This window comes from Pelobates fuscus, chromosome 12, assembly GCF_036172605.1.
Source record: "Pelobates fuscus isolate aPelFus1 chromosome 12, aPelFus1.pri, whole genome shotgun sequence".
Classification (NCBI taxonomy): Eukaryota; Metazoa; Chordata; class Amphibia; order Anura; family Pelobatidae; genus Pelobates; species Pelobates fuscus.
In genome coordinates this window covers 3,126,415-3,140,800 of record NC_086328.1, presented here as the reverse complement: position 1 = coordinate 3,140,800, position 14,386 = coordinate 3,126,415, and the positions used below count along the sequence as shown (strand labels likewise).

The window sequence follows — 14,386 nt, the reverse complement described above, 5'->3', positions numbered from 1 at the left end:
TGTCGGCCGGGCTGGGAGGTGGGTGTCTGCCGGTGTCGGCCGGGCTGGGAGGTGGGTGTCTGCCGGTGTCGGCCGGGCTGGGAGGTGGGTGTCTGCCGGTGGTGGCCGGGCTGGGAGGTGGGTGTCTTCTGGTGGTGGCCGGGCTGGGAGGTGGGTGTCTGCCGGTGTCGCCCGGCTGGGAGGTGGGTGTCTGCCGGTGTCGGCCGGGCTGGGTGGTGGGTGTCTGCCGGTGTCGGCCGGGCTGGGAGGTGGGTGTCTTCTGGTGGTGGCCGGGCTGGGAGGTGGGTGTCTGCCGTTGTCGGCCGGGCTGGGAGGTGGGTGTCTTCTGGTGGTGGCCGGGCTGGGAGGTGGGTGTCTACCAGGCTGGTAGGTGGGTGTCGGCCGTGCTGGTAGGTGGGTGTCTTCTGGTGGTGGCCGGGCTGGGAGGTGGGTGTCTGCCGGTGGTGGCCGGGCTGGTAGATGGGTGTCTGCCAGGCTGGTAGGTGGGTGTCGGCCGTGCTGGTAGGTGGGTGTCTGCCGGTGGTGGCTAGGCTGGGAGGTGGGTGTCTGCCAGTGGTGGCCGGGCTGGGAGGTGGGTGTCTGCTGGTGGTGGTCGGGCTGGGAGGTGGGTGTCTGCTGATGGTGGCCGGGCTGGGAGGTGGGTGTCTGCCGGTGGTTGCCGGGCTGGGAGGTGGGTGCACTCGTTTTTCATATTAGAAAAGACACCTTACAAAAGTCAAATAAACTCTATTTTTATAAAACATGTGAAGCGTGGCCTTGGAAGGGGTAAAACAGCAGATCTTCCTGTAAATGACTTTGTCATGAATAATCCAACACGTTCTAATAAAGTTTTGTTTATGAGAAAGTGCACAGCATCCTCCCAGGCTGCCTGTCATGGATTCGTAATTGGAATACGCTGTCTATGTTCCCTACATTTATTAACAACGAACACTCTCTGTGACCTACAGGGTACACACGGACAGGCTCCATCTCACTAGCCCAGACTCAGGATCGGCTGATCTCCCTAAAGCGCATGGCGTCCAGACTAAGGTAAGACGTCTATAGATGAAAGGATAGGATTTCTGGCGCTTGTTTCTTATACGCTTCCCAAACCAGTCTTTTTTTTTTCTTCTAGAAATGTTGTAGATGGGAAATGCAGGAAAGCAGCGCATTCAAGAATATCCCCAAATCCAGATAGGGATGAGTCACTATAGGAGATAAGAGGAGAAAGCTTTCTATCCCTATCTGGATTTGAGGATATTCCTGCAGGTGCTGCTTTCCTGCATTTCTTTTTCTAAGATAAGATGTCTACTGGTGGTCGGTTTTGCTGAATATTTGGGTCAAGCTAATTCTCGCAATGTGTCCAAAAAGTGCATATTTTAATAGAAATTGCCACTTTTATTAATGAAACTTGTTACACCCCCCTGGTTGTCAATCAGACAACTGGTCCTGTTACTTCCTGGTTTGGTTAGCTCAGTGGAGATAAACTCAAGAGGCAGCAATTGCCCAGAGCACCGGCCTTGCAAAGACTTCTCATTGAGCTGCATTGGGAGTCTGTGATTGGACAGACACAGAAAGTCTGAATGAAGCTCACAAACCCATTGAAGGAGCTTTCGGCAGTGGAGAAGGATCATCATAGGAACTCTAACCATAGGCACTGTGTGTTCTGACACCTTTCTTTCATGGCCACCATTGAGGTTTTCAGCAATTTGAGTTACAGTAGCTCTTCTGTGAGATCAGACCAGACAGACCAGCCTTCGCTTCCCACCTGCGTCAATGAGCATTGGGCGCCCATGACCCCGATGCCGGATCACCTGTTATCCTTCCTTGCTCCACTTTTGGTAGGTACTAAGCACTGCATACCGGGAACACCCCACAAGCTGAGCTGTTCTGACCCAGTGTTTTAGCCATCACTATTTGGCCCTTGTCAAAGATCTTTAGGCTTGCCCATATATGCTGCTTCCAACTCATGACATTCAATAAGGGACTGTTCACTTGTTGCCTAATATATGCCACCCCCTGACAGGTATCAATGTTATTTACTTCACCTGTCAGAGGGTTTAGTATTGTGACTGCCTAGTGTATGACCTCACAAGAAAAATGTATAATTTTAATGCATGCATATTTATCTATTAAACAGTTTTTTTTATTTTATTTGGGGGGTGGAGTATGGAACAGTGTCTGTTAAACATAATCCTGTGACTATTGAGGTGTCAATATGAAACTGCCCTGTCTTACAGAATGAAGGGGATTCCCTGTGAGATTATCACTCCGAAACAGGTTGAAGAGCTCCACCCCCTTATTAATATTCATGACCTGGTTGGGGCTATGTATGTGCCTGAAGATTCCGTGGTGTCCACCGCTGACATCACACTCGCATTTGTAAAGTCTGCTCAGAAACAAGGCGAGTATGAGTGGCGTCTGGCTTTATCCGTTACCAAGCGCTGCTCTCTGTCCGCTGTCAGATGGGTGATCAACCAATAGCATAGTCTCCTTCTTCCACGGCTCTCCATCCAGGCCCCTTACAGAGACACATTGGGGACTCATTGGGGACTCATTCTATAGTTTGTCTTTTTTGTGTCCAATCTCCTTGTGAATCAATGTGACCTGTCTGACCAGCCCGTATGGGCACTAAGCAGGCATGCTATATAGTTACCAATTCTGCTATTTTGGTGTTTTTTTCTCCTCCTGGGTCGTTGCTGATGAAAGTGTCTCACCAGGTATTGTCTGTCCTACAGGCGCCCAGGTCCATGAACATACCAGCGTAAACCATGTGCTTGTGGAGAAAGGTCATGTTACTGGCGTAGACACAGACCGGGGGCAGGTGGAGTGCGAGTACTTTGTAAACTGCGCCGGACAGGTAATGGGCTGCATCGTTTTCCTCATAATTATTGATATTCGGCAGATTAGCATTAAATTATTTAACTTTCTTTTTCAATTCTCTAGAAGCAGTATACAGTATTTATTCTTTTTTTTTTATATTTTGTTTTTCTGGATGCCAATGGACTGCTGTTAGATCTGTTGGCGGTGTATAATAAATCCAGTGTACAGGGCCTGCTGGAATACACGGTGTGTTCTGGGCTGTGAGTGTTGGTGTATAATAAATCCAGTGTACAGGGCCTGCTGGAATACACTGTGTGTTCTGGGCTGTGAGTGTTGGTGTATAATAAATCCAGTGTACCGGGCCTGTTGGAATACACTGTGTTCTGGGCTGTGAGAGTGTTGGTGTATAATAAATCCAGTGTACAGGGCCTGCTGGAATACACAGTGTGTTCTGGGCTGTGAGTGTTGGTGTATAATAAATCCAGTGTACAGGGCCTGCTGGAATACACTGTGTGTTCTGGGCTGTGAGTGTTGGTGTATAATAAATCCAGTGTACCGGGCCTGCTGGAATACACTGTGTGTTCTGGGCTGTGAGAGGGCTGGTGTATAATAAATCCAGTGTACCGGGCCTGTTGGAATACACGGTGTGTTCTGGGCTGTGAATGTTGGTGTATAATAAATCCAGTGTACAGGGCCTGTTGGAGTACACTGTGTATTCTGGGCTGTGAGTGTTGGTGTATAATAAATCCAGTGTACCGGGCCTGCTGGAATACACGGTGTGTTCTGGGCTGTGAGTGTTGGTTTATAATAAATCCAGTGTACAGGGCCTGCTGGAATACACTGTGTGTTCTGGGCTGTGAGTGTTGGTGTATAATAAATCCAGTGTACCGGGCCTGCTGGAATACACTGTGTGTTCTGGGCTGTGAGAGTGTTGGTGTATAATAAATCCAGTGTACCGGGCCTGTTGGAATACATGGTGTGTTCTGGGCTGTGAGAGGGTTGGTGTATAATAAATCCAGTGTATAGGGCCTGCTGGAATACACTGTGTGTTCTGGGCTGTGAGTGTTGGTTTATAATAAATCCAGTGTACAGGGCCTGCTGGAGTACACTGTGTGTTCTGGGCTGTGAGTGTTGGTGTATAATAAATCCAGTGTACAGGGCCTGCTGGAATACACTGTGTGTTGTGGGCTGTGAGAGGGCTGGTGTATAATAAATCCAGTGTACCGGGCCTGTTGGAATACACGGTGTGTTCTGGGCTGTGAATGTTGGTGTATAATAAATCCAGTGTACCGGGCCTGCTGGAATACACGGTGTGTTCTGGGCTGTGAGTGTTGTTTTATAATAAATCCAGTGTACAGGGCCTGCTGGAATACACTGTGTGTTCTGGGCTGTGAGAGGGCTGGTGTATAATAAATCCAGTGTACCGGGCCTGCTGGAATACACGGTGTGTTCTGGGCTGTGAGTGTTGGTTTATAATAAATCCAGTGTACCGGGCCTGCTGGAATACACAGTGTGTTCTGGGCTGTGAGTGTTGGTGTATAATAAATCCAGTGTACCGGGCCTGCTGGAATACACTGTGTGTTCTGGGCTGTGAGAGTGTTGGTGTATAATAAATCCAGTGTATAGGGCCTGTTGGAATACACGGTGTGTTCTGGGCTGTGAGTGTTGTTTTATAATAAATCCAGTGTACCGGGCCTGCTGGAATACACAGTGTGTTCTGGGCTGTGAGTGTTGGTGTATAATAAATCCAGTGTACCGGGCCTGCTGGAATACACTGTGTGTTCTGGGCTGTGAGTGTTGGTTTATAATAAATCCAGTGTACCGGGCCTGCTGGAATACACTGTGTGTTGTGGGCTGTGAGAGGGCTGGTGTATAATAAATCCAGTGTACCGGGCCTGTTGGAATACACGGTGTGTTCTGGGCTGTGAATGTTGGTGTATAATAAATCCAGTGTACCGGGCCTGCTGGAATACACGGTGTGTTCTGGGCTGTGAGTGTTGTTTTATAATAAATCCAGTGTACAGGGCCTGCTGGAATACACTGTGTGTTCTGGGCTGTGAGAGGGCTGGTGTATAATAAATCCAGTGTACCGGGCCTGCTGGAATACACAGTGTGTTCTGGGCTGTGAGTGTTGGTGTATAATAAATCCAGTGTACCGGGCCTGCTGGAATACACTGTGTGTTCTGGGCTGTGAGTGTTGTTTTATAATAAATCCAGTGTACCGGGCCTGCTGGAATACACAGTGTGTTCTGGGCTGTGAGTGTTGGTGTATAATAAATCCAGTGTACCGGGCCTGCTGGAATACACTGTGTGTTCTGGGCTGTGAGTGTTGGTTTATAATAAATCCAGTGTACAGGGCCTGCTGGAGTACACTGTGTGTTCTGGGCTGTGAGTGTTGGTGTATAATAAATCCAGTGTACAGGGCCTGCTGGAATACACTGTGTGTTCTGGGCTGTGAGAGGGCTGGTGTATAATAAATCCAGTGTACCGGGCCTGCTGGAATACACGGTGTGTTCTGGGCTGTGAGTGTTGGTGTATAATAAATCCAGTGTACCGGGCCTGTTGGAATACACGGTGTGTTCTGGGCTGTGAGTGTTGGTGTATAATAAATCCAGTGTACCGGGCCTGTTGGAATACATGGTGTGTTCTGGGCTGAGAGTGTTGGTGTATAATAAATCCAGTGTACCGGGCCTGCTGGAATACACTGTGTGTTCTGGGCTGTGAGAGGGCTGGTGTATAATAAATCCAGTGTACCGGGCCTGCTGGAATACACAGTGTGTTCTGGGCTGTGAGTGTTGGTGTATAATAAATCCAGTGTACCGGGCCTGCTGGAATACACTGTGTGTTCTGGGCTGTGAGTGTTGTTTTATAATAAATCCAGTGTACCGGGCCTGCTGGAATACACAGTGTGTTCTGGGCTGTGAGTGTTGGTGTATAATAAATCCAGTGTACCGGGCCTGCTGGAATACACTGTGTGTTCTGGGCTGTGAGTGTTGGTTTATAATAAATCCAGTGTACAGGGCCTGCTGGAGTACACTGTGTGTTCTGGGCTGTGAGTGTTGGTGTATAATAAATCCAGTGTACAGGGCCTGCTGGAATACACTGTGTGTTCTGGGCTGTGAGAGGGCTGGTGTATAATAAATCCAGTGTACCGGGCCTGTTGGAATACACGGTGTGTTCTGGGCTGTGAGTGTTGGTGTATAATAAATCCAGTGTACCGGGCCTGTTGGAATACATGGTGTGTTCTGGGCTGAGAGTGTTGGTGTATAATAAATCCAGTGTACCGGGACTGCTGGAATACACGGTGTGTTCTGGGCTGTGAGTGTTGGTGTATAATAAATCCAGTGTACCGGGCCTGTTGGAATACACGGTGTGTTCTGAGCTGTGAGTGTTGGTGTATAATAAATCCAGTGTACCGGGCCTGCTGAAATACATGGTGTGTTCTGGGCTGTGAGAGGGCTGGTGTATAATAAATCCAGTGTACCGGGCCTGTTGGAATACACGGTGTGTTCTGGGCTGTGAGTGTTGGTGTATAATAAATCCAGTGTACCGGGCCTGCTGGAATACACAGTGTGTTCTGGGCTGTGAGAGTGTTGGTGTATAATAAATCCAGTGTACCGGGCCTGCTGGAATACACGGTGTGTTCTGGGCTGTGAATGTTGGTGTATAATAAATCCAGTGTACCGGGCCTGCTGGAATACACAATGTGTTCTGGGCTGTGAGTGTTGGTGTATAATAAATCCAGTGTACCGGGCCTGCTGGAATACACGGTGTGTTCTGGGCTGTGAATGTTGGTGTATAATAAATCCAGTGTACCGGGCCTGCTGGAATACACAGTGTGTTCTGGGCTGTGAGTGTTGGTGTATAATAAATCCAGTGTACCGGGCCTGCTGGAATACACGGTGTGTTCTGGGCTGTGAGTGTTGGTGTATAATAAATCCAGTGTACCGGGCCTGTTGGAATACACGGTGTGTTCTGGGCTGTGAGAGGGTTGGTGTATAATAAATCCAGTGTACCGGGCCTGTTGGAATACACGGTGTGTTCTGGGCTGTGAGTGTTGGTGTATAATAAATCCAGTGTACCGGGCCTGCTGGAATACACTGTGTGTTCTGGGCTGTGAGTGTTGGTTTATAATAAATCCAGTGTACCGGGCCTGTTGGAATACACGGTGTGTTCTGGGCTGTGAGAGGGCTGGTGTATAATAAATCCAGTGTACCGGGCCTGTTGGAATACACGGTGTGTTCTGGGCTGTGAGTGTTGGTGTATAATAAATCCAGTGTACCGGGCCTGCTGGAATACACGGTGTGTTCTGGGCTGTGAGTGTTGGTGTATAATGAATCCAGTGTACCGGGCCTGCTGGAATACACAGTGTGTTCTGGGCTGTGAGAGTGTTGGTTTATAATAAATCCAGTGTACCGGGCCTGCTGGAATACACGGTGTGTTCTGGGCTGTGAGAGTGTTGGTGTATAATAAATCCAGTGTACCGGGCCTGCTGGAATACACGGTGTGTTCTGGGCTGTGAGAGTGTTGGTGTATAATAAATCCAGTGTACCGGGCCTGTTGGAATACACTGTGTGTTCTGGGCTGTGAGAGGGCTGGTGTATAATAAATCCAGTGTACCGGGCCTGCTGGATTGAGTGTGTTGGCAGTGTATAGAAATGAGTTACCTGTGTACTACTCCACATCCTATGCATATTTAAACAAATTAAGGTTTCTGAAATCTACACAGGGATTTTGAATAGTGCGCAGGTAACTCTTTTTATTGTATGTATTGGGGCTGATGGCTACTATGGTCATTGCTGCCGCCCAGGAGTAATGAGTGAGAGTCTGAGTGCAAGACATATATATTATTGTGTATATATATAATGAATTGTACAAGGTCTGATTATATGATGTTTTATCCCTGTGTTTCTTGCAGTGGGCCTATGAGTTGGGTCAGTCCAATGAGGAGCCAGTCAGCATTCCTCTCCATGCCTGTGAACATTTCTACCTCTTGACCCGCCCCCTGCGCACTCCTCTACAGGACAGCGCCCCAAGTATGTGCTCTGCAACATGTACATCTACTTAGAGCCCTGTTTATCTGAGTGTAGCAGGGAAAGACCAATACAGTGTTATTAACTGCTTCCTTCCAACAATGTGTACAAGGGCTAACCTAAAGCCCCACTTCCCCGACTACCTGATGACATACTAGCCTTAAGCAGGGAATTGGCAGTTTATCGAGAGCTTATCTAGAAGATGCTTTGCGTTACTTTCTAGGCGGTATCGCGAGCTGATCTAGAAGATGCTTTGTGTTACTTTCTAGGCGGTATCGCAAGCTGATCTAGAAGATACTTTGCGTTACTTTCTAGGCGGTATCGAGAGCTGATCTAGAAGATACTTTGCGTTACTTTCTAGGCGGTATCGAGAGCTGATCTAGAAGATACTTTGCGTTACTTTCTAGGCGGTATCGAGAGCTGATCTAGAAGATGCTTTGCGTTACTTTCTAGGCGGTATCGAGAGCTGATCTAGAAGATGCTTTGCGTTACTTTCTAGGCGGTATCGAGAGCTGATCTAGAAGATGCTTTGCGTTACTTTCTAGGGGGTATCGAGAGCTGATCTAGAAGATACTTTGCGTTACTTTCTAGGCGGTATTGAGAGCTGATCTAGAAGATACGTTGCGTTACTTTCTAGGCGTTATCGAGAGCTGATCTAGAAGATACTTTGCGTTACTTTCTAGGCGGTATCGAGAGCTGATCTAGAAGATACTTTGCGTTACTTTCTAGGCGGTATCGAGAGCTGATCTAGAAGATACTTTGCGTTACTTTCTAGGCGGTATCGAGAGCTGATCTAGAAGATGCTTTGCGTTACTTTCTAGGCGGTATCGAGAGCTGATCTAGAAGATGCTTTGCGTTACTTTCTAGGGGGTATCGAGAGCTGATCTAGAAGATACTTTGCGTTACTTTCTAGGCGGTATTTAGAGCTGATCTAGAAGATACTTTGCGTTACTTTCTAGGCGGTATCGCAAGCTGATCTAGAAGATACTTTGCGTTACTTTCTAGGCGGTATTTAGAGCTGATCTAGAAGATACTTTGCGTTACTTTCTAGGCGGTATCGCAAGCTGATCTAGAAGATACTTTGCGTTACTTTCTAGGCGGTATCGAGAGCTGATCTTGAAGATACTTTGCGTTACTTTCTAGGCGGTATTTAGAGCTGATCTAGAAGATGCTTTGCGTTACTTTCTAGGCGGTATCGAGAGCTGATCTAGAAGATGCTTTGCGTTACTTTCTAGGCGGTATCGAGAGCTGATCTAGAAGATGCTTTGCATTACTTTCTAGGCGGTATTTAGAGCTGATCTAGAAGATACTTTGCGTTACTTTCTAGGCGGTATTTAGAGCTGATCTAGAAGATGCTTTGCGTTACTTTCTAGGCGGTATTTAGAGCTGATCTAGAAGATGCTTTGCATTACTTTCTAGGCGGTATCGAGAGCTGATCTAGAAGATGCTTTGCGTTACTTTCTAGGTGGTATTGAGAGCTGATCTAGAAGATACTTTGCGTTACTTTCTAGGCGGTATTGAGAGCTGATCTAGAAGATGCTTTGCGTTACTTTCTAGGTGGTATTGAGAGCTGATCTAGAAGATACTGCGTTACTTTCTAGGCGGTATCGAGAGCTGATCTTGAAGATACTTTGCGTTACTTTCTAGGCGGTATTTAGAGCTGATCTAGAAGATGCTTTGCGTTACTTTCTAGGCGGTATTTAGAGCTGATCTAGAAGATGCTTTGCGTTACTTTCTAGGCGGTATTTAGAGCTGATCTAGAAGATGCTTTGCATTACTTTCTAGGCGGTATCGAGAGCTGATCTAGAAGATGCTTTGCGTTACTTTCTAGGTGGTATTGAGAGCTGATCTAGAAGATACTTTGCGTTACTTTCTAGGCGGTATTGAGAGCTGATCTAGAAGATGCTTTGCGTTACTTTCTAGGTGGTATTGAGAGCTGATCTAGAAGATACTGCGTTACTTTCTAGGCAGTACCTAGCTTTGATTTGGATGAGGCTCTGTATTTTGCAAGTTCTCCATATGTCACAAAGCTTGTTTTACATATTCCAGTAATTCTAGTATATAGATTCTGGATTTCACGTGAAATTTAAAGCAGTTTTTCCAGATGTGGATGCTTTAATTTGCTGTATTGCTCACTGATTTCACTTTCCTTCCCACCACTCTGTTTTATTTACTAAGCTATCGTGGACCCTGATGGAAGGATTTATATTCGCAGCTGGCAAGGGGGGATTCTGTCTGGGGGCTTTGAAAAGAATCCAAAACCCATCTTCACCGAAGGCCGCAACCAGCTTGAGATTCAGAACCTACAAGAGGACTGGGACCACTTCGGTACGAGCAGAGGGTCTGCCTTCAGCTACTCTGTAATGCTAGAACAGGGCAGGACTAAGCAAACTGCTGACTTAGTGGGAGTAAAGGGAGACAGATTGCTTGGCGGGTCGGGTGGATAAAGTACCTGTAGCGATAGCAAGATAGGAGTTGTGTCCTCATTTTGAATTCCTTCCACAGAACCTCTGCTCACGGCGTTGCTCCGACGCATGCCCTCCCTGGAAGCGCTAGAAATACTGCGTCTAGTGAACTGTCCTGAATCCTTCACCCCTGACATGCGCTGTGTGATGGGGGAGAGCCCCAACATGCTGCGTTATTACACCCTGGCTGGAATGAACTCCCAAGGGTGCTCGCTTGGAGGGGGAGCCGGGAAGTGAGTATTTATACTCTGTCAGAGAATCTCAGTTAATTGGTTCTGGTCTCCTGTTTACTTTTACTTAAACCAGATATTCAGGTTTTATATATATATATATATATATATATATATATATATATATATATATATATATATATATATATATATATATATAAATGTAAGTTAACATTACGCTTATCTTGGTCCTTTAGCCACTTTGATCTCCTGAATTATCATCTTATCCAGGTTCCTGGCAGAATGGATGGTCTATGGGTATCCTCAAGACAATGTTTGGCCCCTGGACATAAAGCGTTTCGGGGCCCTACAGAGCAGCAGGACATTTCTGAGACACCGAGTGATGGAAGTTATGCGTGAGTATTATTTTTAGGGCAGTGTGTGTGTTTCGTGTTGGCGCTTCCCATTAGACTGAGATGTATTTAGCATTAACCCCACCCGCGGTTCTAAATAAGCCTTATTATCCCCTGACACGTTTAACCCTTGCAGCTCTGATCTATGACCTGAAGGTGCCACGTTGGGATTTCCAAACTGGACGACAGCTGCGCACTTCTCCCCTGTATGACCGGCTAGATGCCCAAGGTGCCCGATGGATGGAGAAGCACGGCTTTGAGAGAGCAAAGTACTTTGTACCGGCTGGAAAAGGTTAGAATTGGTTAAATTCAACTGAGAGGCTGTGTGCGTCTCATCTAAATGTATCACAAACACCTCATCGCTCGGTCTCTCTCTCACGCTCTCACAAACACCTCATCGCTCGGTCTCTCTCGCTCTCTCACACATACCTCATCGCTCGGTCTCTCTCTCTCTCTCACAAACACCTCATCGCTCGGTCTTTCTCTCTCTCACACATACCTCATCGCTCTGTCTCTCCCTCTCACACAAATACCTCATCGCTCGGTCTCTCTCTCTCTCTCACACAAATACCTCATCGCTCGGTCTCTCTCTCACGCTCTCACAAACACCTCATCGCTCGGTCTCTCTCTCTCTCACACATACCTCATCGCTCTGTCTCTCCCTCTCACACAAATACCTCATCGCTCGGTCTCTCTCTCTCTCACAAATACCTCATCGCTCGGGGTCTCTCTCACACAAATACCTCCTCGCTCGGTCTCTCTCTCTCTCTCTCTCTCTCTCTCTCACAAATACCTCCTCGCTCGGTCTCTCTCTCTCTCTCTCTCACAAATACCTCCTCGCTCGGTCTCTCTCTCTCTCTCTCTCTCACAAATACCTCCTCGCTCGGTCTCTCTCTCTCTCTCTCTCTCACAAATACCTCCTCGCTCGGTCTCTCTCTCTCTCTCACACAAATACCTCCTCGCTCGGTCTCTCTCTCACACAAATACCTCATCGCTCAGTGTCTCTCTCTCTCACAAATACCTCCTCGCTCGGTCTCTCCTTCTCACACAAATACCTCATCGCTCAGTGTCTCTCTCTCTCACACAAATACCTCATCGCTCGGTCTCTCCTTCTCACACAAATACCTCATCGCTCGGTGTCTCTCTCTCACACAAATACCTCATCGCTCGGTGTCTCTCTCTCACACAAATACCTCATCGCTCGGTGTCTCTCTCTCACACAAATACCTCATCGCTCGGTGTCTCTCTCTCTTATACATATATTTGTAATTACATGCACTCTTGCATATACTCCATATCTCTCTCAGACCTGCTGGCCCTTGATCAGAGTAAGACGTTCTACAAGCCGGACTGGTTTGATATTGTTGGCACGGAGGTGAAGTGCTGTAAGGAGGCTGTCTGTGTGATAGACATGTCGTCCTTCACCAAGTTTGAGATCAGCGTGAGTTTTTCCCTGGAATCCTTAATTTATACTGCTTTTTCTTCTTGTTTGCTTTGTTTTGCCTCACTGTCCCACCCCAAACCCGCCGGCCTCGCTGTCCTGCCCCAAACCTGCCGGCCCCTAACCTGCCTTCGTTCTTGCTAACTCGCCTGCTCTCTTCTAGTCTCCCGGGGACCAGGCTCTAGATATCCTGCAGTACCTCTTCTCCAATGACCTAGATGTCCCTGTTGGGCATATCGTTCACACAGGAATGCTGAATGAGAGGGGAGGATATGAGAATGACTGCAGCATAGTGAGGCTCAACAAGCGCTGGTATATACAGGGTTACTTTGCTGTATCTGTAAGCTTTGTCTGGCTGTCTCCTGTGTTATAGTAACCTCTTCCGCGATCTGCTGTCCTAAGTGCTGCCCTGTGTCTGGCTGTCCTCTGTGCCGCCCTGTGTCTGGCTGTCCTCTGTGCCGCTCTGTGTCTGGCTGACCTCTGTGCCGCTCTGTGTCTGGCTGACCTCTGTGCCGCTCTGTGTCTGGCTGACCTCTGTGCCGCTCTGTGTCTGGCTGACCTCTGTGCCGCTCTGTGTCTGGCTGACCTCTGTGCCGCTCTGTGTCTGGCTGACCTCTGTGCCGCTGTTTGTTGTCTAACTGACCTCTGTGCCGCTGTTTGTTGTCTAACTGACCTCTGTGCCGCTGTTTGTTGTCTAACTGACCTCTGTGCCGCTGTTTGTTGTCTGGCTGACCTCTGTGCCGCTCTGTGTCTGGCTGACCTCTGTGCCGCTCTGTGTCTGGCTGACCTCTGTGCCGCTCTGTGTCTGGCTGACCTCTGTGCCGCTCTGTGTCTGGCTGACCTCTGTGCCGCTCTGTGTCTGGCTGACCTCTGTGCCGCTCTGTGTCTGGCTGACCTCTGTGCCGCTCTGTGTCTGGCTGACCTCTGTGCCGCTCTGTGTCTGGCTGACCTCTGTGCCGCTCTGTGTCTGGCTGACCTCTGTGCCGCTCTGTGTCTGGCTGACCTCTGTGCCGCTCTGTGTCTGGCTGACCTCTGTGCCGCCCTGTGTCTGGCTGTCCTCTGTGCCGCTGTTTGTTGTCTGGCTGTCCTCTGTGCCGCTGTTTGTTGTCTGGCTGTCCTCTGTGCCGCTGTTTGTTGTCTGGCTGTCCTCTGTGCCGCTGTTTGTTGTCTGGCTGTCCTCTGTGCCGCTGTTTGTTGTCTGGCTGTCCTCTGTGCCGCTGTTTGTTGTCTGGCTGTCCTCTGTGCCGCTGTTTGTTGTCTGGCTGTCCTCTGTGCCGCTGTTTGTTGTCTGGCTGTCCTCTGTGCCGCTGTTTGATGTCTGGCTGTCCTCTGTGCCGCTGTTTGATGTCTGTCTCATCTCTGTTTTTTTTTTGTTTATTTGTCTGCAGTTTTTTCATGATCTCCCCGACGGATCAGCAGGTTCACTGTTGGTCATGGTTACGGCAGCACATGCCCAGTGACAGTAATTTGGTTCTAGAAGATGTAACCTGGAAATACACAGGTATCCTGGTGTCTGTCATAAACCTGCATTCAGCCAGCACCTCACCTTCCAGCAGAGTATTAGCTGGGATTGCTACTTACACTGTGTAATATCTTTCTCTCTGCAGCGCTTAACTTGATTGGGCCTCGTTCTATGGATGTGCTGTCAGAGTTATCTTATGCTCCAATGACACCTGATCACTTCCCATCTATGTTTTGTAAGGTAGGTGTATTACAGTTGCCCTATATTAGTCCTGTGATCTGTGGGCTTTATAGTAATCCCCCCCACCCCCGCTATCTGCGGGATGTATAGTAATCTCCCCCCCACCCCTGCTATCTGCGGGATGTATAGTAATCTCCCCCCCACCCCTGCTGTCTGCGGGATGTATAGTAATCTCCCTCTGCTGTCTGCGGGATGTATAGTAATCTCCCTCCGCTGTCTGCGGGATGTATAGTAATCTCCCTCCGCTGTCTGCGGGATGTATAGTAATCCCCCTCCGCTGTCTGCGGGATGTATAGTAATCCCCCTCCACTGTCTGCGGGATGTATAGTAATCTCCCTCCCCTCTGCTGTCTGCGGGGTG

General features: G+C 48.4%; 1 protein-coding gene across 3 annotated transcripts in view; it reads left to right on the top strand.

The window, feature by feature from the left end:
- Nucleotides 1–14,386, top strand: part of PDPR (pyruvate dehydrogenase phosphatase regulatory subunit) — a 47,719-nt gene that overhangs the window by 28,296 nt on the left and 5,037 nt on the right. For all 3 annotated transcript variants that reach the window (XM_063437997.1, XM_063437996.1, XM_063437995.1), the window contains 12 exons: nucleotides 948–1,029; nucleotides 2,220–2,383; nucleotides 2,718–2,839; nucleotides 7,721–7,838; nucleotides 10,014–10,163; nucleotides 10,341–10,533; nucleotides 10,762–10,886; nucleotides 11,020–11,175; nucleotides 12,191–12,324; nucleotides 12,488–12,636; nucleotides 13,713–13,825; nucleotides 13,932–14,026. In XM_063437997.1, coding sequence (XP_063294067.1) covers nucleotides 948–1,029; nucleotides 2,220–2,383; nucleotides 2,718–2,839; nucleotides 7,721–7,838; nucleotides 10,014–10,163; nucleotides 10,341–10,533; nucleotides 10,762–10,886; nucleotides 11,020–11,175; nucleotides 12,191–12,324; nucleotides 12,488–12,636; nucleotides 13,713–13,825; nucleotides 13,932–14,026 — 1,601 coding nt within the window. The remainder of the gene's footprint in view (nucleotides 1–947; nucleotides 1,030–2,219; nucleotides 2,384–2,717; nucleotides 2,840–7,720; nucleotides 7,839–10,013; nucleotides 10,164–10,340; nucleotides 10,534–10,761; nucleotides 10,887–11,019; nucleotides 11,176–12,190; nucleotides 12,325–12,487; nucleotides 12,637–13,712; nucleotides 13,826–13,931; nucleotides 14,027–14,386) is intronic.